At 37.2% G+C, this 24209-nt stretch overlaps 1 protein-coding gene across 2 annotated transcripts in view; it reads right to left on the bottom strand.

Moving 5' to 3' along the window:
- Window positions 1–24209, bottom strand: part of ATR (ATR checkpoint kinase) — a 116322-nt gene that overhangs the window by 9231 nt on the left and 82882 nt on the right. The window contains exons 36-41 of one of the 2 annotated variants that reach the window (XR_016038305.1): window positions 20120–20262; window positions 9018–9115; window positions 8299–8531; window positions 7162–7296; window positions 5488–5688; window positions 2160–2238 (exon numbers count right to left, since the gene is read on the bottom strand). Coding sequence is in view for 1 of the 2 variants with exons in the window: in XM_055412376.2 (XP_055268351.2) it covers window positions 2095–2238; window positions 5488–5688; window positions 7162–7296; window positions 8299–8531; window positions 9018–9115; window positions 20120–20262 (954 nt within the window). In the remaining variant the exon portion in view is untranslated. Of the gene's footprint in view, window positions 1–2094; window positions 2239–5487; window positions 5689–7161; window positions 7297–8298; window positions 8532–9017; window positions 9116–20119; window positions 20263–24209 lie in introns of both variants that reach the window. The other variant, XM_055412376.2, reaches the window with a different exon arrangement.

Genomic DNA, 24209 nt, shown 5'->3' with positions numbered 1-24209 from the left:
TATAAGTGTTAGGAATAAATAGGCTACACAAATTTCAGCAAAATACTATGGCATGAGAATCACATAGCAAGATCAGTAATATGGCCTCCTGCTGCTGCTAAGTCACTTCAGTTGTGTCCGACTCTGTGTGACCCCATAGACGGAAGCCCACCAGGCTCCCCCGTCCCTGGGACTCTCCAGGCAAGAACACTGGAGTGGGTTGCCATTCCATTCTCTAATGTGCGAAAGTGAAAAGTGAAAGTGAAGTCGCTCAGCCGCATCTGACCCTTAGTGACCCCATGGACTGCAGCCTACCAGGCTCCTCCATCCATGGGACTCTCCAGGCAATAGTACTGGAGTGGCTTGCCATTGCCTTCTCCGAATATGGCCTCCTAGACCAACATAATGAGACTAGTGTTTCACCTTCAGGCTCTTTGACCATGTTAATGTGGGGGAATGGTAATAAAACAACTTAACTGGTAACAAAGCTGATTAAGATAAATTTATAAATGAAACCCAGGCCACTTGATACTCCCAACTAGAAAAAAACTCAAGGAGCTTTGGAACAAACATACTGATAGTTTAATATCAGTAAATTAAGTTACCAAACAACATTTTAAACAAAGAATATTCCTTCCTTTCATAATACCTTTGAAATGGGTTTTTAATATGGAATTAGTTTTTAAACTACCTTTGGTTAAACTGAGCACAAATCATAATTCTCCTTAAAAAAACAAAACAAAACTCATCTGCTGCTATATGTTTTCTATGTTAAAGGTCCATAACTTTTCCTGCTAATAAAAGAGGTACCACTAAAATGTAGGAAGGGTATAGAGAGGAAGAACGAAGAGCATATTAAAAAAAAGTATGGTTTAATTTTTTACCAATATAAAAACAGATGCACTTATAAAAACCAGGCTAGAGAATAATTCAAAACACCTAAAGACCATACATTTATAATAACCTTTTAAAGAGATTTTTCATACCATCTCTGAGACAGAAATCAAGCACTTACCAATAGCACTGAAAACAAAAACAAAAACAAACACTAATGATCACCTTTAAAAAGAGTGCTGGTAAAATTAGAACTAACATTTTTTTCTAGCACTGAAACATAAAACACAAATAAATCAGAAAAAGTACATTAGAGATAATTTAAACATTACATAGAAAATATTTTCCTTTGGTAATATGTCTTTTACTTTTTTTCTCAATATAACAAAAGTATCTTACTTTTAAAAATCAAGTGAAACCAGCAATTCCACTTCAGGACACATATCCAAAAGACTGACAGCAGGGACTCAAATAGATATCTATACACCTATGTTCAGGGCAGCATTATTCACAACTGTCAAAAGGTAGAAGCAACCCATGTGTCCACTGATGGGTGAATGGATAAATAAAATGTGGTATACACATTCAATTGTACATTATCCAACCTTATAAAGGAAAGAAATTCTTACATGCTGTATATAACATGGATGAACTTGACAACATACTGCTAAGTGAAAAAGCCAGTAATGTGGGCTTCCCTGGTGGCTCAGGGAAAGAGTCTGCTTACAATGCAGGAGACCTGGGTTCAATCCCTGGGTTGGGAGGATCTCCTAAAGGAGGGCATGGCAACCCACTCTAGTATTCTTGCCTGGAGAATCCCCATGGGCAGAGGTGCCTGGTGGGCAGGGTCGCAAAGTGTCAGACATGACTGAGTGACTGAGCAAAAAGGACAAATACTATTTGACTCCACTTACATGAGATATCTAGAGTAGTTAAATTCATAGAAACATAAAGTAGAATGGTGGTTACCAGAGCCTGGGCGAGTATGGGAATAGGGAGTTTACTATTCATAGACACAGAGTTTCAGCTTGAGAAGATGAAAAAAGTTCTGGAGAAGGATGACTACACAACAGTGTGAATGTACTTAATACCACTAAATTGAACTGAACACTTAAAAATGGTTAAGATGGTAAATTTTATGTTAAGTATATTTTATCCCGATAAAATAACTGAACATGAAAAAGGCAGGATAGTTCATTTCTTCTTGAAGAGGGATCTACTTGCCCATATCTCTGACAGTTATTATGGCAATTCTAAAATAAAAGCAAACTGTATCCAAACCTTATTAATCAAAGAATTGAATTCCATTAGTCTACAATCCTTTCTCAAGTCATCTTTAGGCTTACACATCATAATGTAGAACTTTCCATCAGATCCTTTTAAAGAGATCTTCTTTGGTTTCTGAAGAGAAGCAAGAATTTCTACCTAAAAGATGATGAGTTATATATAAATTAAGGTCAAATTTTTTGTTTAAATTTCTATGCGTATTATATTGTTTTACCTCACATAATTAAAGGAAAATACAATAACCTGTATTATGTAGAAAGTTTACTATTTTATTAATTTATCTTTATTTATGATCTATGAAAAGAATGGTTGCCCATAAATAGAGACACATTTTCACCCATTAGACATGGCTATTGAAGTAAAAGGGTTACTTTGTCAGCAATGTAACTTCATACTATCCAAATTTAGGCAGCCTCTTAAAGCAGCCACAATGTTTAAACAATTTTTGAAACATTTTCCTTAGGACTTTTCTGTAGAACCTAAGACAGTTTTTAAATGCCTTTAATGGTAAGAAATCAGAAAGAAATGGTAAGAAATCAGATTGATTATATTCTTTAAACCCAAGATGGAGAAGCTCTATAAAGTCAGCAAGAACAAGACCGGGAGCTGACTGTGGCTCAGATCATGAACACCTTATTGCCAAATTCAGACTTAAATTGAGGAAAGTAGGGAAAACCACTAGACCATTCAGGTATGACCTAAATCAAATTCCTTACAACTATAGAGTGGAAGTGACAAATAGATTCAAGGGGTTAGATCTGATAGAGTGCCTAAAGAACTATGGATGGAGGTTCGTGACACTGTACAAGAGGCAGGGATCAAGACCATCCCCAAGAAAAAGAAATGCAAAAAGGCAAAATGGTTGTCTGAGGAGGCCGAACAAACAGCTATGAAAAGAAGAGATATGAACGGCAAAGGAGCAAAGGAGAGATATACCCATTTGAATGAGGAGTTTCAAAGAATAGCAAGGAGAGATAAGAAAGCCTTCCTCAGCGATCAATGCAAAGAAATAGAGGAAAACAACAGAATGGGAAACACTAGAGATCTCTTCAAGAAAATCAGAGATACCAAGGGAACATTTCATGCAATGATGGGCTCAATAAAGGATAGAAATCGTATGGACCTAACAAAAGCAGAAGATATTAAGAAGAGGTGGCAAGAATACATAGAAGAACTATACGAAAAAGATCTTCATGACCCAATAATCACGATGGTGTGATCACTCACCTAGAGCCAGACATCCTGGAATGTACAATCAAGCAGGCCTTAGGAAGAAACACTACAAACAAAGCTAGTGGAGGTGATGGAATTCTGTTGAGCTATTTCAAATCCTGAAAGATGATGCTGTGAAAGTGCTGCACTCGATATGCCAGCAAATTTGGAAACTCAGCAGTGGCCACAGTACTGGAAAAGGTCAGTCTTCATTCCAATCCCAAAGAAAGGCAATGCCAGAGAATGCTCAAACTACTGTACAATTGTACTCATCTCACTAGCAAAGTAATGCTCAAAATTCTCCAAGCCAGGCTTCAACAGTATGTGAACCATGAACTTCCAGGTGTTCAAGCTGGATTTAGAAAAGGCAGAGGAACCAGAGATCAAATTGCCAACATCCATTGGATCATTGAAAAAGCAAGAGTTCCAGAAAAACATTTACTTCTACTTTACTAACTATGCCAAAGCCTTTGATGTGTGGATCACAACAAACTGTGGAAAATTCTGAAAGAGATGGGAATCCCAGACCACCTGACCTGCCTCCTGAGAAATATGTATGCAGGTCAAGAAGCAACAGTTAGAAATGGACATGGAACAACAGACTGGTTCCAAATCGGGAAAGGAGTACATCAAGACTGTATACTGTCACCCTGCTTATTTAACTTATATGCAGAGTACATCATGAGAAATGCTGGACTGGATGAAGCACAAACTAGAATCAAAATTGCCGGGAAAAGTATCAATAACCTGAGATATGCAGATGACACTACCCTTACGGCAGAAAGTGAAGAACTAAGGAGCCTCTTGATGAAAGTGAAAAAGGAGAGTGAAAAAGTTGGCTTAAAGCTTAACATTCAGAAAACTAAGATAATGGCATCTGGTCCCATCACTTCATAGGAAATAGATGGGGGAACAGTGGAAACAGTGACAGACTTTATATTTTGGGGCTCCAAAATCACTGCAGATGGTGACTGAAGCCATGCAATTAAAAGAGGCTTGCTCCTTGGAAGAAAAGCTATTACCAACCTAGACAGCATATTAAAAAGCAGAGACATTACTTTACCAACAAAGGTCCTTCTAGTCAAAGCTATGGTTTTTCCAGTAGTCACGTATGATGTGAGAGTTGGACTATAAAGCTGAGTGCTGAAGAATTGATGCTTTTGAACTGTGGTGTTGGAGAAGACTCTTCAGAGTCCCTAGGACAGCAAGGAGATCCAATCAGTCCATCCTAAAGGAAATCAGTCCTGAATATTCATTGGAAGGACTGATGCTGAAGCCGAAATTCCAAGACTTTGGCCACCTGATGAGAAGAACTGACTCATCTAAAAAGACCCTGATGCTGGGAAAGAGTGAAGGCTGGAGGAGAAGGGGACGACAGAGGTTGAGATAGTTGTATGGCATCATCGACTCAAGGGACATGAGTTTGAGTAAACTCCAGGAGTTGGTTTTGGACAGGGAGGCCTGGCATGCTGCAGTCCATGGGGTCGCAAAAAGTCTGCTACAACTGAGCGACTGATAAGAAATATTTATCAATAGAAAGTAATTTGACTTTTGACAAAAGAACTCCTTCAAAATCAGGTCCAGTTAAAGATGTAAGTTAATAAACTGAATGATATTCTTAAGAACAAAGCATGATTATAAGTAACAAGAATGATTTCATTATGTGGCTTAATAGCTGGGTCTGAAGCTAACAGTTAAAAACATTTTGAGCCACAGAAGTACTGGAATAAATCTAGAGTTTTCAAAAGTATTTATTTAGAAGTGCTCTGGTACTATTTCTCTAAGATAGCAACAACATTGAATGAATCAAGCTCTTCCTAGTCGAATTTCACTTCTTTCTAAAACACAAATTACAAACAAAATTGTATTTTGTTCTCTTTCTCTCTCCATTTTTATGACAAAGAAGAATTTGGAAAAAGAAAATTATGGAAAAAATAAAGATTTTAGTCATACTAAGAGAAAATGAACATCTGAAAAATCAAAATACCGGATTGAACATGCATTTTTATCACTTAATTTTGTCCCATTAGTATAATAGAGTATTAATTTTCTGTATTTCTAATCATTTTTTTCTTCACAAACACAAAAAATTCTTAGTCTGAGAAAAACACTTTTAAACTAAATTTGAAATTTTTAATAAACTTAAAAACACAGCAACATAAAAATGCAGTTTACCGTATCATCAAAGCCTGCAATATAGGCCCAATGCCCAGGAAATGGCTCGTGGTTAGCATGGGCACCCGGGATTGAAGGAAGAGTAGGTATCATGACTGACTGTAAAGGAATGAGGATTTCACTAAACGTTGCTTCTTCTACCAGCCTTTTAAGCATTTTAAAATGAGTGCTCATGCTCAGTGTGGAACTACTTCCATCCACCTGGGGGGGAAAAAAGGAGTACATTTTAATTTCTCTGTTCACCTTCAATTACAGAATGCTTAATTTTACCCAAAGAAAAATTTCACTTCTATAATATCTTAATTTCAATGGCTCAGCAGTCTGTAGTTTTCTAATTTTTTAAAAAATACATCATCTCTTTGTACTCTTTTACCTCATCAATAATAATAGTACCTACATTATAGGATATTAAATGATAATAGTGGTCTACAATTTGTTAGCACACATTACAAATTCCAAAGGTGTTCTTACATCAAACTTTTTTTTGTACCAAATTTCATTTGGTAGCAAAAAGATACCTGAATTTCTCACTTAGTGCAAAGATTAACATGTTTCACTGCAGAAATAGTTATGTATCTGATTATGGGATACCCAGTCAGATTACCCCTAGTGATGATACTTAATAAAAAGTATATGTATTGTATTACCTGTAAAAAATATGAAAAATCCTGAGTTTCTAATGTAGCTGGCCATAAGGATTTTACATAAAGAACTAGAAGTTTGTACATGTAAAGCACTTAAAAAAGTGCCAGTGTTTTATAAATGCTGGCCAATATCATAACATTATCTTTCACAATGTCAAGTGCATCAGAGGTCACACAGGATTAATGCAGATAGCCAAAACAGATTACTCTTTCAAGATGTTTATTAAGGGAAGGTGAGAAATAGGGTATTCTATATTTTCTCACCTGTAAATAGATGATAGAGTGAATATTTGTAAAGTGAAGTTTAGCTATTTATCTTATAGTCTGCCCCTCCTTATAAATACCTTTATCCTCACTTTTACCTTTCCTACACATTCTTTAGGTATTTTTCCCTCCAATTCCTTAGGAAGAACAGCAGTTCATTCCTATAAGTATATCCATATTCCAGTCATATACGTACTAAAACTGTAGCTATTACACTAGATGACAACCATCTGTGTGGTTTCCTATGTGACTGAGTATCTCAGGGCAGAAGAACATGTCTTATTCATCTTTGTTTTCCTTAGCACAGTGCCTATCCCCTGGAAGATTATGAAATGTGTACCAAAAGAATGAAACTCAAAACTTTCCTCTTGCATGTAGGTTAATATATATGAATTTTGAAAGTTCGAAGATATGACAGAAAACAATCATAGAGAGAACTCTGAATATTTTATATACTTATATTTCATATCTGCCACTTAAAAAATTTCTAATAAATACAGATAATTCACTCTCAGAAGAATTTATATTAAGAACTTTTAGAAGTTTAGAGAATATTTGAGAGAGGGTATAAGATATTTAAGAAACAGCTTCATTAAGGTAAACTGCACATATTTAAAGTACATGATTTGATAAATTTTGATATATGTGTATACTAAGATGTGAGAATTTAACTAATCAAATTAAAATAAAACCCACTAAAATCATATGGAACTTTTGTATAAAATTACCCAACTTGATTTATAACTATTAAGATCTATGATAGTACCGATTTGTTGCACAATTCTAGAAGTTTATCTGTTAGGCGAGTTGCATCTCCAACAAACTTTTCTAAGGATTTTTTCATTTGAATAGCTTTATTTAGGATTTCCTTGCATCTGTTTACACGCATGGGATAAGAAGACTGTCATAAAAAAAAAGTTCAATTGTTAAAAGATTTTTAAGAGATAACAAAATCTTTTTTTTTAAGATAACAAAACTTTGGTTGACAAAAATCAGCTTAAACAATATGCATGATGAAAGTTTACAGTGATACAAATTTCCTGGAAATCAATTTGGCAATACTATCAACAGCCACAGAAATACTACTATCCTGTGACCTGATGAATCCTCTTCTTAGGATCCACCCTGAAGAAATAAGAATAAATACAGATGTGTCCAGATGTTTTATAACAGCAAAGAAAGTGAACAACCTTAATAATCCATAAGAGTTGAACATAGATGGGTAACCATTATAGAATTTTACAAAATTAAAAAAATTGTGTCTTCAAAGAAATATTTAATAACATGGAAACATGATTATGGCAACAATCTTAAGTGAAAAATATGAAATTATATATCTATATAATCTAAATTTAGTGCTAAAATATGTATAGATAATAAAAATATGAAAATACATCAAAATATTAATGATATAAACAGTGAATTTTAATTATCCTTTTAAATATCTGTATATATTCTAAATCTCCTAATACACTTACTAATTAAATATATTTACCAGAGTCGGACACGACTGAGCAACTGAACTGAACTGAACTGAACATTCCTATTAATAATGCACTAAAAACTTTCTAGTATTACTAGCACAGGAACTTTTAATTAAAAAAAAAACTTGAACAAAAAACTGGTTACCATTTTACACCAAGCACTAATAGTTTACTATACTTTCATAAAGAAAATGCATGATAAATCCTTTGATCTTAGACACACTATTTACTTAATTTGATATATATTTCTGAATTTTATAATGAGAAATAGTACTACAATTTCTTTTTTAAAATACTTAAAATGTATTTTCTTGCTACAAATCTAATATAAGAGAGATACCCTGGGACATGTATCAGCATTAAATAATCAATGCCACATAAAATGGAAAAAGACAATGGCTTTATGTTTAATATATCACCTTTGACACAGCTGTCATCATCCACATTGCTTGCTGAGGATAGGCCAGAAGCACTTTGGCTATAATTTCCATCAAGACAACAAAAACTTCATCATGAGAATGACAAATTCGGGAGATCAACTGTGAAAAGGCAGTCAAAAACTGATATGGAGCTAACTGATTTGTGTGTTCTGTGATAACTTTGTTTATTTTAACTAAATCATTTCTCATTTGTACACGATCAGAGCGGCCAGCTGGAAAAAAAAAAAATCAAATTTAAAAATACCAGCAAAAAAAAAAACAACAACCCCAAAACAGTGTATCATTTTCACAGAAAACAATTTTGCTTTAAAAAACAGGTTTAAGATATATGTTATTCCCAAGTTCAAAGCTACATCACTTGCCAATTTGTGAAAAGATAATTTTTCTATCCCTGTAGGAAAAAATATTTAAGTCCACTGAAAAACTCAAGGCCCATTAATTTGCACTAGAAGCAAAGAGAACAAGCCACAATCCATAGTGATTTTTAAGGTAAATTATTTGGCTTAAATTAGTATTTTTCGATATGTATTAGGTTGACCAAGGAATGAGCAAATTTTCACTTGCAGGCTTTGCAACTGCAACAACTTCAAAAAGTCTTTGGTTAGTCTTTCTCCTCTTTTTTAACACTTGATTTCTGGCTCACTTGTAAATTACAATTCTTCTCAGTCCCTTAAAATTTTTTATCAAAAAAATCATACCTTTTTCCCATTCATATGCCTTAGCACCAAAATCAAGCCATAATGATAACATTCGTGGCATTGATTGATATATGAACTGATTTCCATACTGTAATGATCTGCAATTATATAGAAAAGATATTAACATAGTATTAATTTTTATATCGCATGAATTAAAATTTAAAGACTCTACCACTTAAGGAATATATAAGCTTCTGGCTATAATTTTTGACTATAATTATAGTATCAGTAGTTCCGTGTCCAGTTCTAACTGTTGCTTCCTGACCTGCATACAGGTTTCTCAAGAGGCAGGACAAGTGGTCTGGTATTTCCATCTCTTGAAGAATGTTCCACAGTTTATTGTGATCCACACAGTCAAAGGCTTTGGCATAGTCAATGAAGCAGAAATAGATGTTTTTCTGGAACTCTCTTGCTTTCTCCATGATCCAGCAGATGTTGGCAATTTGATCTCTGGTTCCTTTGCCTTTTCTAAAACCTGCTTGAACATCTGGAAGGAAGTTCACAGTTCACATATTGCTGAAGCCTGGTTTGGAGAATTTTGAGCATGACTTTACTAGCGTGTGAGATGAGTGCAATTGTGAGGTAGTTTGAGCATTCTTTGGCATTGCCTTTCTTTGGGATTGGAATGAAGACTGACCTTTTCCAGTCCTGCGGCCACTGCTGAGTTTTCCAAATTTGCTGGCATGTTGAGTGTAGCACTTTCACAGCATCCTCTTTCAGGATTTGAAATAGCTCAATTGGAATTCCATCACCTCCACTAGCTTTGTTCATAGTGATGCTCTCTAAGGCCCACTTGACTTCACATTCCAAGATGTCTGGCTCCAGGTGAGTGATCACGCCATCGTGATTATCTTGGTCGTGAAGATCTTTTTTGTACAGTTCTTCTGTGTATTCTTGCCACCTCTTCTTAATATCTTCTGCTTCTGTTAGGTCCATACCATTTCTGTCCTTTATCGAGCCCATCTTTGCATGAAATGTTCCCTTGGTATCTCTGATTTTCTTGAAGAGATCTCTAGTGTTTCCCATTCTATTGTTTTCCTCTATTTCTTTGCGTTGATCACTGAGGAAGGCTTTCTTATCTCTCCTTGCTATTCTTTGAAACTCTGCATTCAGATGCTTATATCTTTCCTTTTCTCCTTTGCTTTTCACTTCTCTTCTTTTCACAGCTATTTGTAAGGCCTCCTCAGGCAGCCATTTTGCTTTTTTGCATTTCTTTTCCATGGGGATGGTCTTGGTCCCTGCCTCCTGTACAATATCACAAACCTCCATCCATAGTTCATCAGGCACTCTATCTATCAGATCTAGTCCCTTAGAACTAGACACGGAACAACAGACTGGTTCCAAATAGGAAAAGGAGTACGTCAAGGTTGTATATTGTCATCCTGCTTATTTAACTTCTATGCAGAGTACATCATGAGGAACGCTGGGCTGGAAGAAGCTCAAGCTGGATTCAAGATTGCCGGGAGAAATATCAATAACCTCAGATATGCAGATGCCACCACCCTGATGGCAGAAAGTGAAGAGGAACTAAAAAGCCTCTTGATGAAAGTGAAAGAGGAGAGTGAAAAGGTTGGCTTGAAGCTCAACGTTCAGAAAACTAAGATCATGGCATCTGGTCCCATCACTTTATGGGAAATAGATGGGGAAACAGTGGGAACAGTGTCAGACTTTATTTTTTTTGGCTCCAAAATCACTGCAGATGCTGATTGCAGCCATGAAATTAAAAGACGCTTACTCCTTGGAAGGAAAGTTATGACCAACCTAGATAGCATATTAAAAAGCAGAGACATTACTTTACCAACAAAGGTCCCTCCAGTCAAGGCTATGGTTTTTCCCGTGGTCATGTATGGATGTGAGAGTTGGACTGTGAAGAAAGCTGAGCGCTGAAGAATTGATGCTTTTGAACTGTGGTGCTGGAGAAGACTCTTGAGAGTCCCTTGGACTGCAAGGAGATCCAACCAGTCCATTCTAGAGGAGATCAATCCTGGGTGTTCATTGGAAGGACTGCTGCTAAAGCTGAAACTCCAATACTTTGGCCACCTCATGCGACGAGCTGACTCACTGGAAAAGAGTCTGATGCTGGGAAGGATTGGGGGCAGGAGGAGAAGGGGACGACAGAGAATGAGATGGCTGGATGGCATCACCGACTTGATGGACATGAGTTTGAGTGAACTCCGGGATTTGGTGATGGACAGGGAGGCCTGGCGTGCTGTGATTCATGGGGTCACAAAGAGTTGGACACGACTGAGCGACTGAACTGAACTGAACTGACCATATCATTGGGATAGATGCTTGATATGATTTTAATCTTCTTAAATTTACTGAGATTTGTCCTGTGGCTCAAGATATGGCCTGTCCTTGAGAAAGTTCCATGTGCACTTGAGAAGAATATGTGTTCTGCTGCATTTGGATGTTCTGTACAGATCTATCAAATCCATCTGCTTCTGCTGTTTCCTTGTTGAATTTCTCTCTAGATGATTTATTCATTGATGCAAGTGATATGTTAAAACCTCCTGTTATTATTGCACTGCTGTCAATTTCCATTTGCCTGTACGATCATCTTCCATTTCTTCAATTTGAGCTTATGTTTGTCTTCAGAGCTGATCTAGAGGCAGCATATCATTGGGTCTTGTTTTTTTAATCCATCCAACCACTTTGTGGCTTTTGGTTGGTGAATTCAATACATTTACATTTTTGGTGATAGATGAAGACTTAGTACTGTCATTTTAGCTTTTGTTTTCTGGTTGTTCTACATCTCCATTGTTTTTTTCCACTTATGTGATGTCTGCCATTTTGGTTTAGAGGTTGCTATCTTTCACAGTTTCCTCCTTTTTTATGTTTCATGCTTGTACTCTAGATTTATGTTTTGTGGTTCTCATGGAATCTGTATGAAACCTCTCATAGATAAAATAGTACTTTTTCTGCTGATAGGATCTTATCTTCATTTAACTACGTAGGATCTGTCCTTTTCCTCTTTCCCTTTTGTATTTTTTGTTGTTTCAAATTATCCCTTTTTATGTTGTGAATTTGTCACTGAATTGAAGTAACTATAGATGTTTTTTCAACTGTTTTCCCCCTTTAACTGCTATGCTATAACAGAGTGAGTGTTTAAAAACCTATTGTGAAATAGATGGAGAAATATACCATGTTCATTGATCGGAAGAATCAATATAGTGAAAATGAGTATACTATCCAAAGCAATCTATTGATTCAGTGCAATCCCTATCAAGCTACCAATGGTATTTTTCACAGAGCTAGAACAAATAATTTCACAATTTGTATGGAAATACAAAAAACCTCAAATAGCCAAAGCAATCTTGAGAAAGAAGAATGGAACTGGGGGAATCAACCTGCCGGCTTCAGGTTCTACTGCAAAGCCACAGTCATCAAGACAGTATGGTACTGGCACAAAGACAGAAATATAGATTAATGGAACAAAACAGAAAGCCCAGAGATAAATCCATGCACCTACAGACTCCTTATCTTTGACAAAGGAGGCAAGAATATACAATGGAGAAAAGACAATCTCTTTAACAAGTGGTGCTAGGAAAACTGGTTAACCACTTGTAAAAGAATGAAACTAGAACACTTTCTAACACCATACACAAAAATAAATTCAAAATGGATTAAAGATCTAAATATAAGACCAGAAACTATAAAACTCCTAGAGGAAAACATAGGCAAAACACTCTCTGACATAAATCATAGCAGGATCCTCTATGACCCACCTCCCACAGTAACGGAAATAAAATAAACAAATGGGACCTAATTAAAATCAAAAGCTTTTGTACAACTAAGGAAACTATAAGCAAGGTGAAAAGACAGCCTTCAGAATGGGAGAAAATAATAGCAAATGAAGCAACTGACAAAGAATTAATCTCAAAAATATACAAGGAGCTCATGCAGCTCAATTCCAGAAAAATAAGTGACCCAATCAAAAAATGGGCCAAAGAACTAAACAGACATTTCTCCAAAGAAGACATACAGATGGCTAACAAACACATGAAAAGATGTTCAACATCACTCATTATCAGAGAAATGCAAATGAAAACCACAATGAGGTACCATTTCACGCCAGTCAGAATGGCTGCTATCCAAAAGTCTACAAGCAATAAATGCTGGAGAGGGTGTGGAGAAAAGGGAACCCTCTTACACTGTTGGTGGGAATGCAAACTAGTACAGCCACTGTGGAGAACAGTGTGGAGATTCCTCAAAAAACTGGAAATAGAACTGCCATACGACCCAGCAATCCCACTGCTGGGCATACACACTGAGAAAACCAGAACTGAAAGAGACACGTGTACCCCAGTGTTCATCGCAGCAGTGTTTACAATAGCCAGGACATGGAAACAACCTAGATGTCCATCGGCAGATGAATGGATAAGAAAACTGTGGTACATGTACACAATGGAATATTACTCAGCTATTAAAAAGAATGCATCTGAATCAGTTATAATGAGGTGGATGAAACTGGAGCCTATTATACAGAGCGAAGTAAGTCAGAAAGAAAAACACCAATACAGTATGTTAACGCATATATATGGAATTTAGAAAGACGGTAACGATGACCCTATATGCAAGACAGTGTAAGAGACACAGATATAAAGAACAGACTTTTGGACTCTGGGAGAAGGCGAGGGTGGGATGACTTGAGAGAATAGCGTTGAAACATGTAAATTATCATATGTGAAACAGATCGCCAGTCCAGGTTCGATGCATGACACAGGGTGCTCAGGGTTGGTGCACTGGGATGATCCTGAGGGATGGAATGGGGAGGGAGGTGGGAGGGAGGTTGAGGATGGGGAACACATGTACACCCATGGCTGTTTCATGTGAATGTATGGCAAAAACCACCATAATATTGTTAATTAGCTTCCAATTAAAATAAATTTTAAAAAAAGAGAAAAAAACCCTATTGTGATAAAGCTTTGTAATTTTTGATTGTATTTATCACCTTACTGAAAGTTTTGTGTACATTTTTGCTGTTCTGTTTCTTTAGAAAAGATCCTTTCAACTTTTCTTATGAGGCAGGTCTAATACTCATGAACTCTCTCAGCTTTCATTTGTATGGGAAAGTCTATGTTTCCTTCATACCTGAAAGATAACTTTGCTGGACAGAGTATTCCTGAGAGACAGTTTTTATCTTTCACTATTTTGGGACTGTTACTCTACTTCCTCCTGGTCTCTAGAGTTTCTGCTGAGAAATCTGATACCCAAAGAGGTAGTTTTGTGGGTTACCATCCCTTTTTTCCTTAGCTGCCTTTAAAATTCTTTGTCACTGACTTTTGACGATATTAGTATAATCTGTCTAGAAAAAGGTAATTAGGTGTTCTCTTGGCTTTATGGACTTGTATATTCAATTTCTTCTCTGGGTTTGGGAAGTTCTCAGCTATTATGTATTTAAATAAACTCTTTACTCCCTTCTCTCTGTCTTCTTTTCTAGGATATTCACTACCCTAATGTTGCTCTTCCTAAAAGAGGTGGATAGCTCTTATAGAATTTCCTCATTTTTAAAATATTTCCTATCCAATTTGTACCATTTCTAGATTTCTATCTTCAAGCTGGATATTTCTCTAATTTGCCTACAATATTTCCAGTGCTTTTAAATGCACTCTTTATCTTGTTCATTGCATTGAACTCCAGAATTTGTGTGGTTCTTTTATAGAGTTTCAGTCTCTTAGGTAAGTACAAAGTTCATTAATTTTTACTCCTGACCCACTGAACTAACTGCCTTCCTAAGTTTTACTCACTGAGTTTCTTCATCACAGCTGTACTGAACTCTCTATCAGATTGCACTGTTCTATGACTTTAAGTTCGGTTTCTGGAAAATGATCGGTTCCTTTTTGTGGTACACTGTTACTGTTGTTTTTCATGGTGCTAGATGAGTTGTTCTCTGCCATCATATTAGAAGCAGGGCCAGGCTAGAGATTACAGGCCTTTCATTTGTTTTCCAGCAAGTGGCACCATAGCATAGGTTTTTGGTTTCTTTTGTCTGCAGTGCCCTTGGTTCTTTCTGATTTTGCCCTTTCTGCCTTCCAGCTCCTCAGTTAGAGGTATGACTCCTTGCCCCAGTTCTTGCTTCTTGTGCCTCTGTAGCCATTGGTACCTTCCTCCGGCCACTGTCACTGGTGTTGCTGCCTGGGCACTTGGATGATAGGTTCTGCCATCTTGCCTGGAATCCCATGAACTGCAGGCTCCACTCCACAGGGGGAGGGTAATGAAGAAAGTTGGGAGGGGAGCCAAAGTTGTGTGGACACCTCTGTTGTATCTGTTGTTGTAGTGTGAGTGGGCTCTGCCACAGTGGACCTGGAGTCATAGGTGCCTCAGCAGCTGGAGGGACAGGATCTCAGGCCTCACTGCAACTGCTTCCCAGTTACTCTGGCCACAGAAACTTATGAGGCCAGGAGGCTGGAATGTGTACCTCCTTCCCTGCTTCTTTAAGGTTCTCTGGGGCTGCAGATGCAGACTCAGTTGCTGTGGTTGGAGAGCTGGGTTTGCAGGTACCACCTCTGCTGTTCCCTTACTTTCATCTCCTCTCTGTGTTCTAGTCCACCCACCTTTAAATGTACTGATATGTCGATTCTCCAGTATCTTGATGTGTTCAGCAGAAGTATCTCTGGTGTACTGTGAACATTTTACTCATTGTAGATGGAGGCAAAGGTAGCTTTTCACTGTGCCATATTGCTGACATCACCCCAATGACAAAATGTATTTCTTAAACAATAAAACTTGAAAGCTGAGATTATGCCTTGATTCATGGCCTGAAAAAAGGATGTTGTAGTAGCAGGCATGAAAACAACATCAGTCTCACGATACATCTCTATTAGAGCTCTTGGGTGACAAGGTGCATTGTCAATGAGCACTCACATTTTGAAAGGACTCTGTTTTTGAGTAGTAAGACTTGACTGTGGGGTTAAAATAGGTAGTAAAACAAGTTGTAAATGTGGTAACATCCAGACTTTGAGCTCCATATATAGAGCATAGGCAGAACAGACTTAGCATAAATCTTAGGGCCCTAGGATTTTCATAGTAGTAAGTGAGCATTGGCTTCAAAGTAAAAGTCATCAGCTGCATTAGCCACTAATAAGAGAGTCAGCCTGTCCTTTGAAGCCAGGCATTAACTTCTCTCTAGCGATTAAAGTTCCAGATGGCAACTTCTTCCAATATAAGGCTGTTTCGTCAAAATTCTGTTATTTAGTGTAGCCACCTTCATTAATGATCTTAGCTAGATCTTCTGGATAACTTGGTGCAGCTTCCATATCAGCACTTGTTGCTTCACTTTTCACTTTTCTGTTATGGAAATGGTTTCTTTCCCTAAACTTTGTGAACCAATGTCTGCTAACTTCAAACTTCTCTTCTGCAGCTTTCTCACCTCCTTCAGCTTTCCTAGAATCGAAGAATTAAGGCCTTGCTCCAGATTAAGCTTTGGTAATATGGTGCCTGGTTTGATCTCTGTAGACTACTAAAATCTTCTCCATATCAGCAATAAAGCTGCTTCACTTCCTTATTATTTATGTGTTCACTGGAGTAGTAGTTTTAATTTCCTTCAAGAACTTTTCCTTTGCATTTACAAAACTTAGCTAATTCTTTGGCACAAGAGGTCTAGCTTTTGGCTTATCTCAGCTTTTGACATGGCTTCCTCACTAAGCTTAATCATCTCTTGTTTCTGATTTAAGGTGAGAGATGTGACTATTCCTTTCGCTTGAACACCTAAAGGCCTCTTAACAGGCTTAATTTCAGTATTGTTATCTAGGCAATCGGGAGGCCCAAAGAGAAGGAAAGAGATGGTGGAACAGCCAGTGAGCAGAGCAGTCAGAACACACACATTTATGGAATAAGTTTGCTGTCCTGTACAGACATAGTCTGCAGTGCCCCAAAACAATGATAATAGTCAACATCAAAGATTACTGATTACAGATCACCATTAACAAACACAATAATAATGAAAAAGTTTGAAATATTGCAAGGATTACCAAAATGTGAATACCAATTACCAAAATGAGAGACACAAAGTGAGTAAATGATGTCGGAAAAATGGCATTGATAGACTTGCTTGATGGAAGGTTGCCACAAAACTTCAATTTGTAAAAAATGCAGATGCTCAATAAAATGTGATATTCCTGTAATGTCCTCTCTTCCCTGAGTTTCAGTTCAGTTCAATTCAGTTGCTCAATCGTGTCCTACTCTTTGCAATCCCATGAACTGCAGCACGCCAGGCCTCCTGGTCCATCACCAACTCCCGGAGTTAACTCAAACTCATGTCCATTGAGTCGATGATGCCATCCAACCATCTCATCCTCTATTGTCCCCTTCTCTGCCTGCCTTCAATCTTTCCCAGCATCAGGGTCTTTTCAGATGAGTCAGTTCTTTGCCTCAGGTGGCCAAAGTATTGGAGTTTCAGCTTCTGCATCAGTCCTTCCAATGAATATTCAGGACTGATTTCCTTTAGGATGGACTGTATGGATCTCCTTGCAGTCCAAGGGATTCTCAAGAGTCTTCTCCAACACCACAATTCAAAAGCATCAGTTCTGCAGCTCTCAGCTTTCTTTATAGTTCAACTCTCACATCCATACATGACTACTGGAAAAACCATAGCTTTAACTAGAAGGACCTTTGTTGGCAAAGTAATGTCTCTGCTTTTTAGTTTAAAGTGAAGTCTCTCAGTCGTGTCCAACTCTTTGCGGCCCCATGGACTGTAGCCTACCAGGCTCCTCCATCCATGGTTTTCCAGGCAAGAGTAATGGAGTGGGTTGCCATTTCCTTCTCCAGGGGATCTTCCCAACCCAGAGATCGAACCTGGGTCTCCTGCATTGCAGGCAGATGCTTTACCCTCTAAGCCACCAGGGAAGTCCTCCTACCTTCTTCATGAGGCCTAACTAACTTCTGCAGCAATTCAGTGCAAAGAGCTATATTACTTTTGATATCATGAAGCCAGAGGCTTCAGTTTTTTACTTCAGATTTGCCCCAAATCCATGACTCCTGGACTTGTTTGGCTCATTTCTGGTATCTGGCTAATATCAAGAAGATATTTCTAATATCTATACCATTTATTTTGATATTTGATCACATTCTACTATGTACCATTAGTTAAACATTTTGTGTGCTAAGGTTTCTTTATTCAATTGGACTGTAGCTCCTTGAGGGAAAACACTAATGATATTAGTAATAACACAGTAATTCAGTCACTCGGGATAAGTATCAATCAGTTCAGTTCAGTTCAGTCGCTCAGTCGTGTCCGACTCTCCGCGACCCCATGAATCACAGCACGCCAGGCCTCCCTGTCCATCACCAACTCCCGGAGTTCACTCAAACTCATGTTCACAGAGTCGGTGATACCATCCAGCCATCTCATTCTCTGTCGTCCCCTTCTCCTCCCATCCCCAATCCTTCCCAGCATCAGAGTCTTTTCCAGTGAGTCAACTCGTCACATGAGGTGGCCAAAGTATTGCAGTTTCAGCTTTAGCATCAGTAGCTGAGTTTATTTACACCTTTAAACACACAAATGTTTTATTTTAACTACTATGGATAAAATATGTTCTAAAATAGTCTTACATTTTTAGACCTTTTTAAACTGTATTTTTAAAAATCTCACATTACCTAATAGTTTTAAGCAGTCGAGGACTCTAAATAATTCATTGTTTTAGAAGAAATGTATTAAATTCTGTATACCAATCACATGATATATGTCAAAACTAAAGAGCAAATGAAAGGCATTACTCATTTTAGAAAAGAAAAATGCATTTAATAACTATGCTCTTCTTATGCTTCCATTTCAAAATGCCAATATGCCAGAAATTCTTCCTCAATAACAAGCTATTAGTAATCAATGATAAATTAAATTAGGTTTGGATTTTATAAAACTTGAATTCCAAAGAGTTCCCTGGTAGACTTAGTGGTTAGGATTCCAGGCTTTCACTGCTGTGGCCCTTGTTTAATCCCTGGTTGGGGAACTGAGATCCCACAAGCCATGCAGTAGGGCTAAAAAACAAACAAAAAAACAAACAGCAACAACAAAAAAACCCCTGAATTCCATTTTGGGAAGAAAGGCTTTGCCATATCTTACAATCTTAACACTGACAATGAATAAACAAATATTTCTTTAGTTCCTAAAAATACTGAATTGAGAAGTCAAAATACCAAATAATAGGTAACTTTATATAGATTTATTGATCTGAATTAAGTTACTTTTCAAGGTAAAGCAATGGTACATGAGTATGATAAGAAGAATGAGTTGAATGTTATTATTACTTCTCAGGAATTAACAATTTGTAACAATATAAACTATAGGCATGAGATAATATACTATATGACTATAACACACTAATGTATGAAATTAAGTTACATTGCACCTGTTATCTAGTTTAGGAGATAAGCCCTTTCTACAAGTCTAATGTCAGAACCGGGCTTCCCAAGTGGTGCTAGTGGTAAAGAATGTGCCTGCCGATTCAGGAGACCTAAGAGATGTGGGTTCTATTCCTGGGTTCGCAAGATCCCCTGGAAGAGGGCATGTCTACCCACTCCAGTATTCTAGTGGAGAATCCCATGGACAGAGGAGCCTGGCAGGCTACAGTCCATAGGGTTGCAAAGAGTCAAACATGACTCACATGACTCAGCATGCACAATGTAATAACCACTTTTATATATACTACTTCTTAGCAGAATGGTCTGGAAGGAAACATTTCACTGGCAATTAAATAAAACCATTAAATACATTAGATTTAGGGTATTCTAAAATCCTAGGGAAGGGGACTCAGAGAATGAGGGTCCAGAGTGGGAAGGACACAATTTTCATTGTATGTTCTTGGTACTATTGAACTTTAAAAACACATGAATATATTGCTGCTGCTGCTAAGTCACTTCAGTCGTGTCCGACTCTGTGTGACCCCATAGACAGAAGCCCACCAGGCTCCCCCGTAGTTATTATTAAAAGGGAAGGGAAAGATTGTATAAAGAAAAAAACTTACATCTCATCTAAAGTGATAGTCTGAATCAGTGGTAAAGCAGAAAACATCCTACTTATGCAAAGATCTGTGATAACAATTCAGTATCAACAGAACCATCCTGATATGTTTAATCAGCAAACAGGCAGTTCTTACTCTTACCTTCCGAAGTGAAGAAGTATATATCGAATGAGATCACCCTGCTTTTCCATTTTGTTATCTGTGACCATGGGCATCAATTTGTCATAGTACTTGGCAAGGTAGAAATGTCCATCCTCCCACTCTGGCAGAAAGAAGGTTACATCCTGTAAAAGAGAACACAGAATACTCACTTTAGAAAATCCCCCATTATGCTGGTAAGCAAAGCATGGATAATTAAGGATCAAAATTATGAGACCCACATCTAGTTAGGGTGAAGTCAAAGGCAGACTGACACTTTGGTATAAATAAGAGCTGCTGCTGCTGTTGCTAAGTCACTTCAGTCGTGTCCGACTCTGTGTGACCCCATAGACGGAAGCCCACCAGGCTCTCCCATCCCTGGGATTCTCCAGGCAAGAACACCGGAGTGGGTTGCCAATAAGAGCTACTTTCTTACAAAACTTTTCTCAGGATGGCTGATATTCTGATGGGTTGCCTGCTGACCAACATTTCATGATAATTAGCTATGTAGGGGGAAAAAAACTCCACTTCACTGCCACTATATATAATACATCAAAATAATTTTCAGACGGATTGAAGTATTTCATATATGTGTGTGTATGTTTATTTTTATTGTTTTAAAAAAAAAACCTCAGAGAAAGAAGAAGTAATATCAAATCTCTGAAGAGGACAGGACTTTAAAAGCAAACAGATATGATTTAAAAAAACCACATATCTTATTTTTCTCTAAGATCTCTCATATGTTTATTGCTCCCTTCTTCTTAACTACTTCATAACCAGGCTTCTAGAAAGAATTCTCCATCTCACATTCATTCCTCAAACTGTTTCTTTTTGCCTTCAGTTTGACACCACTCCACTAAAGCAGCAACTTAAACAGATACTTTCTGATTCTGACCTCATGTGAGCTCTCTTCAGCATCCTGCTGTTGTCTCCTCTGAATCCCTTTCTTCCTTTTGCTTTTGTGAGGCCACAACCTTCCAAGTTTTCTCCTATTTTTCTGGCTACTCCTTCTGAGTTGCCTTTGTCATTTCCTCTCCCTTTCCTTTATATTTGTATGGTTTATTAATTTTTCAATGATATTATTTAAAATGTGATGAAAAATACATAGAATAGCTGAGTAAAAAATTATAAAGCTCTGCTCTTAAGAACCGGAGAAGGCAACGGCAAGCCACTCCAGTACTCTTGCCAAGAAAATCGCATGGACAGGGGAGCCTGGTGGGCTGCAGTCCATGGGGTCGCTACTAGTCGGACACGACTGAGCGACTTCACTTTCACTTTTCACTTTCACACATTGGAGAAGGAAATGGCAACCCACTCCAGTGTTCTTGCCTGGAGAATCCCAGGGACGGGGGAGCCTGGTTGGCTGCCGTCTATGGGGTCACACAGAGTCGGACACGACTGAAGTGACTTAGCAGCAGTAGCAGCAGCAGCTCTTAAGAACATGGTTTAGGCCAGGAGCCTTTAAATGAGATCTTAAGTTTTCTCTGAGTTTAATCCTAAAACCTTCCAGATACAAACCTGCTTGTGGACAGAGGAGAGAATGACAGGACTAGATGTATGGAACAGAGATGCTGGATTCATGTGACTAAAACTGGCCACAGGGACAAGGATCCCAGTGTGCTTCTACCATCTAGTCATGAAAAATGTGAAAGTATTAGTCACTCAGTCGTGTCCGACTCCTTGCGACACCATGGACTGTAGCCCGCCAGGTTCCTCTGTCTAAGGAATTTTCCAGGAAAGAATACTGGAGGGGGTTGCCATTCCCTTCTCCAGGGGATCTTCCTGAACCAGGGATCAAACCCAGGTCTCCCAAAATGCACAACTGAGTAACTGAACAACAACAACAATTACTATACATACAGTGTTTCATTAAAGGAATATGTTATAATTTGTTTATCCATTCTATAACTGAATGACATTTTTACTTCCAGTTTAAAATCTACAAATAATGTTGGTACAAACATTTTTGGGTTTTTTTATGTGTTGTATGGAGACATGTTGAGCATTGGTAAAGTGGATGTCATAGTATTATCAACTTTAGGAGAAAACATCAAACTGTTTTCCAAAATGACTGTGACAATTTATACTTCCAGCAGCACTGTATGAGCATCTAAATGCTCCATAGTCTTTCTAACATTTTAAAATATCAGTCTTTTAAATTTTAACCATTCTCGTAGGTATATAGTGTTAGGTTATAATACTTTTAAAACTGAACTATAGTTGATTTACAATATTTTATTAGTTTCATCATAATATTTTTTAAATTTACATCTATTCTTATCTTCTCAGTGAACATTTTTTTTGGGGGGCGGGGTCATTTTTATATTTACTTTCATGAAGTTTCCTATTCAGTATTAAAATTGAGCTATCTGTATTTTTATTGCTTTTTAAGAGTTATTATATTCTGGATATGAGTCTCTTATCATTTATATATTAGAAAATATCTTGTAATCTACAGCTTGTCTTTACATTCTTTAAAAAATATTTATATTAGGGGCTTTCCTGGTGGTTCAGTGGTAAAGAATCAGCCTACCGTGAGATACTGGTTTGATCGCTGATTTCGGAAGATCCCACATGTCGTGGAGCAACTAAGCCCATGTGCCACAATTACTGAGCCTGTGCTCTACAGCCCAAGAGCTGCAACTATTGAGCCCACGTGTCACAATTACTGAGCCTGTGCTCTGCAACAAGAGAAGCCACCGCAATGAGAAGCCTGCACGCTGCCACTAAAGAGTAGCCTCTGCTTGCCGTACCTAGCAAAAAGCCCACACAGCAATGAAGACCCAGCACGACCAAAATAAATAAAAGTATCCATAATTATTAATAAATATATATTTATTTTAAATTGAAATACAGTTAATGTACAATATTATGTTAGTTTCAGGTGTACTACACAGTGATTTGACATTTGCATACACTATGAAATGATCACTATAAGTCTAGTAACCATCTGTCCCCATACAAAATTATTACAATATTATTGACCATATTCCTTATGCTCTATATCTCCATGACCTAGTTATTATAACTGAAGGCTTATACCTATTAATCCCCTTCATCTATTCTCCCTCCACCCACTTCCCCTCACTCTTGTGTTTACCTTCTTAATGGTACCTTTCCATGAACAGAAATTAATAATTTTATATTAGTCAAATTTATTGTTTCTTTTTATGGTTGTTGCTTTAGGTCTGTTTAAGATGTCCTGAGCTACATCTAGGTTTGAAGATACTCATATTCTATTTTGGGAAATTTATTATTTTGCCTTTCACCTTTAGATCTACAATCTCCTTGAAGTTTATTTTAATGTTATAAAGAAGACATAAAGTTTGATTTCTTCCCCATAAGATATCCAAATGACACAACACCATTTATTGAAAAGAGTATTTCTCACACAATTCTCTAATATCATCAAGAATACATTTCTGAGTTCTCTCTACTGTCCTACTGGTTTTCTAACCTTATGTGAACACAACATCACTTGGAACACTATACCTTTATAGTAAGTCTTAAAACACATGCTGGTTATTCTCAGTTGTTTGCCCTTCCAAACTATAGTTGTCACATTTAATAATTTTCTACCCTGCTCTGCGTCCCAAAAGACTGACACTGTTCATTTATATCAGTGGGCCTACTTGCCTTCTGAAAATTGTTTTTCTTATAGTTCCCTCATGATTGTTCCTTCCTTAGCAGCTGTTTCCATCTGGACTTTACATAGTTTTAGTTATATGTACATATATTGGTATTTAGTTGAAGAATCTAGAACTTTTCGTCGAACTCCTTTTTCTCATGTAGTCTAGCTCATAATTCTAGCCATCTGTCTTATTTTATTTTTACCTTTTATATTCTAAGTTTTTAGAGTTTTTTTTCTTTTCCTTTTCTAACTTCTTGAAATTGATTCTTAGCTCATTAATTTTGAACTTTTATTTTCTTCTAACAATGTAAATAAAATTTCAAATTCTCTTTAAGAATGGCTTTAGCTGAATCCAAGTTTTGCTATGTCTTATTTTTATTATCATTCAGTTCAAAGTATTTTTAAATTTCTACTGTAGTTTTTTCTTTGACCCATGGGTTACTGAGAAGTATCCCTTTTGTA

Source organism: Moschus berezovskii, chromosome 1 (genome assembly GCF_049115385.1).
Source record: "Moschus berezovskii isolate FMDL1 chromosome 1, NW_MosBer_1.0, whole genome shotgun sequence".
Lineage (NCBI taxonomy): Eukaryota > Metazoa > Chordata > Mammalia > Artiodactyla > Moschidae > Moschus > Moschus berezovskii.
Note: the sequence above shows the minus strand (reverse complement) of the source record. Positions and strands in the feature narration are given on the sequence as shown.